The sequence below is a fragment of the Plutella xylostella genome, chromosome 17, assembly GCF_932276165.1.
Source record: "Plutella xylostella chromosome 17, ilPluXylo3.1, whole genome shotgun sequence".
Classification (NCBI taxonomy): domain Eukaryota; kingdom Metazoa; phylum Arthropoda; class Insecta; order Lepidoptera; family Plutellidae; genus Plutella; species Plutella xylostella.
In genome coordinates this window covers 5,663,655-5,666,963 of record NC_063997.1, presented here as the reverse complement: position 1 = coordinate 5,666,963, position 3,309 = coordinate 5,663,655, and the positions used below count along the sequence as shown (strand labels likewise).

At 42.7% G+C, this 3,309-nt stretch overlaps 1 protein-coding gene across 1 annotated transcript; it reads left to right on the top strand.

The window, feature by feature from the left end:
* The first annotated feature begins 222 nt into the window (after nucleotides 1-222).
* On the top strand, nucleotides 223-1,373 carry LOC125489797. Its single transcript, XM_048626895.1, has one exon. It carries the CDS (start codon nucleotides 225-227, stop codon nucleotides 1,371-1,373), a length of 1,149 nt encoding a protein of 382 aa, XP_048482852.1. The 5' UTR covers nucleotides 223-224.
* Nucleotides 1,374-3,309: the final 1,936 nt, after the last annotated feature.

Below are 3,309 nucleotides of genomic sequence, written 5' to 3'. Positions count from 1 at the left end.
AAGAGCGTAACATTAAATGGAGAATAATGGAAAAAGGAGTTGAATCTGTTAAAAACATTGTAGTTTTTTATACGTCCACAGATATTGCTGTAATGTTTACAGTGAACCATATGTTTACATTAGCATTATAATGAATTTTTGTGCAGTGAATATATACCTATATTAGACATAATATTTTCATAATCCAACCGACACAAATATGTCTTACAGGCAAACTATTTGCCATGTACCATGATAGCATAAGAATTGCGACTGGCCTGCGAGCCAGTAATAAACGAGTTACCAAGTTAACCGGTCGTATCATTTGCTCCGTCTATTACACTGGCGAACGAGTGTGTGATTACCCGCGTTATAAAATATTAACAGTTATGTCTTTTTTTGGAAATATTTCGGTTTTCGACCATAAATCCGGCGAGTGGTCGATATTTAAAGGTCGATTAACGCAGTTTTTCAAAATAAATGATGTAAAAGTTGCAAATAAAAGTGCAGTGTTGATAACGCACCTATCGGATGAAACCTACAGGTTATTACGTAACCTAGTTTATCCAAAGGACATAGACGGTTTGAGTTACGACGACCTAGTTCAAGTACTCGATGCTCATTTTAAACCCAAGCAGTGCTCATTCGCGGATAAGGCCAAGTTCTACGGGGCCACAAGGAACCCAGGTGAATCCCTCGGAGAATGGGCGGCACGTCTCAGGGGCCTAGCGAGCTTCTGTAACTTCGGTACCGCCCTGGAGTCAACGCTTCTGGATCGCTTCGTTCTCGGACTGGGAATGGGGCCAGAACGTGATAGGCTCTTCGAGCAAGATTCATCGGACTTGACGTTCGCGAAGGCGCTGGAGATCGCGGAACGGGCAGAGTGTGCTAGAGAGGCAAAGGCGTTGGTGACCAATGGAGCCGGCGTGGTGATCCAGCAGGAGCCGGTATACCGCGTGGCGAGCGAGCGCGGGGGCGCGCCCCGCCGCCCGCCGCCGCGCGCCGCCCCTGCCGCCGCCGCCCCCGGGGACCAGCGTGACCAACATGTCTCTCGATGTTCTGTGTGTGGGTTGAAAAACCATAGTGAACTAAAGTGCCGATTTAAGTCATTTAAGTGCCAAAAATGTGGAGTGAAAGGTCACTTGCGTAAAATGTGCAAATTACGGGTAAATAACATAGAAACCGAGGAGAATGATTCTACCTGTGAGGACTGTAAGGAATGCAGCTTATTTAACATGAGGTATGAGAATTATGAACCTATAACTTTACCTGTTAAAATAAATAATGAACAATATTGCATGGAAATAGATTCTGGTTCTGGTATTTCGGTCATGTCACATAGTTTTTACAGTGAAAACTTTGAGGGAAATAACTTAAAACCCATGCTCAATTAGAATGTGTTTTTACAATGGTCACAAACTTACCCCACTTGGATATTTTTGTCAAACTGTTACGTATAATAATATGTCAAAACCAATCAAATTCTATGTCATTGAAAATGGAGGCCCCCCACTTTTAGGTAGGGATTTTATGGCAAAATTTGGTGTAAGTTTAATATCAATTAATAACAATAACATCATTGTAAACCAGTCTGATAATGAAATTCATAAATTTATGACCGCATATCCTGGCTTGTGGAGCGACGGCTTAGGTAAATTTAGCCAATTTCAAATAAAGCTACGCTTAAAAGAAAATTCAGAACCAAAATTTTTCAAAGCTCGTTCTGTGCCATTTGCACTTAAAGATAAAGTCGACCAAGAATTAGAACGGTTAACCGACCTAGGTATATTAGTACCTACGAACTATTCCGACTACGCCACTCCTATTGTTCCGGTATTAAAAGATAATGGTAAGGTACGAATCGCCGGGGATTACTCGCTGACACTAAATAAAGATATGTATATCGACAAATACCCGATGCCGCGCATAGAGGAGGTGTTTGCCAAAGTAGGTGGGGGAGAAAGCTATACTAAAATTGATCTCAGCAATGCCTATAATCAATTTGAAATAGAAGAGGACTCTCAATCTCTTACCACCATAAATACGCCCCGCGGACTCTTTAAATATACACGGTTAGTGTACGGACTAGCGAATGCCCCCGCTATCTTTCAGCGAACAATGGAAACATTGCTGGCCGGAGTAGAGGGAGTCAGCTGTTGGCTCGATGACGTATGTGTAACGGGACCTACTAGGGAAATACATTTACAGAGGTTACGACAGGTATTAGAAAGGCTAAACAATGCTGGGTTAAAATTACAAAAAGATAAGTGTGAATTTTTTAAACCCAGCGTCACATACCTCGGTTACGTTATCGATAAAAATGGAATCAGAACGTGCCCTAAGAAAGTTGCAGCCATTATGGAGTCCCCAGCGCCTAAATCTGTAACGGAAGTAAAACGCTTTCTAGGTATAATAAATTACTATCGTAATTTTATACCTGGAGCGTCAACAATACTGAGTCCGTTGCAAAATTTATTGCGTAAAGACCTAAAGACGCGCCGTGGACTTGGTCTGACCGCGAGGAGCAAGCGTTCCAGCGCATTAAGCGGGAGCTGGCTTCAGACAGAGTGCTGACTCACTTCGACCCGGAGGCGCGGCTAACGCTGTGCGTAGACGCGAGTCCCACGGGCCTCGGCGCCTACCTTGCGCAGGGGGAGGAGGGCCACGAGCGCCCGCTCGCTTTCGCTTCCAGGTCACTGTCAGCAAGTGAACGTAATTACAGTCAGATTAACAAGGAAGCTGCTGCCATTATATTCGGTGTGAAACATTTCCACCAATATTTATATGGTCGAGAAATCCCTTTTATTCTGAAAACAGACCACAGGCCACTCTTAGCTATATTTGGCAAGAAAAACGGTGTCCCGGTTATGACGGCGTCACGACTCCAGCGTTACGCAATATTTTTGAGTGCGTATAATTACGACATTCAGTATATAGCCGGCGATAGGAATTCCGTCGCCGATTACTTTTCTAGAATGCCCGTGAGTGACAGTTTTGTTGAGCCGGAAGAATGCGCAGGAAGATCATTAATAAACTTTATTGTTAATGAGACATTGCCTATATCTTTTCATGATATAAAAAAAGCCACAGCTTCTGATGCAACTCTGAAAACAGTTATAAAATATTTATTAATTGGATGGCCTAAAAAAGTAAAATGTAAAAATATTTTACCATATTTCAACTGCAAAAATGATTTAGAAATTGATAACGGTTGTCTAATGCGAGGTCACAGAATAATTATCCCGCAAGTTTATAGAACTCGGATGATCCACGAGCTGCATAAAGGTCATTTAGGCGTGGTTAAAACCAAGAGCTTAGCGCGTACAAAGA

What these genes read in the sequence shown, in the direction of transcription:
- LOC125489797 (XM_048626895.1), top strand. Translation starts at nt 225, where the DNA reads ATGTACCATGATAGCATAAGAATTGCGACTGGCCTGCGAGCCAGTAAT.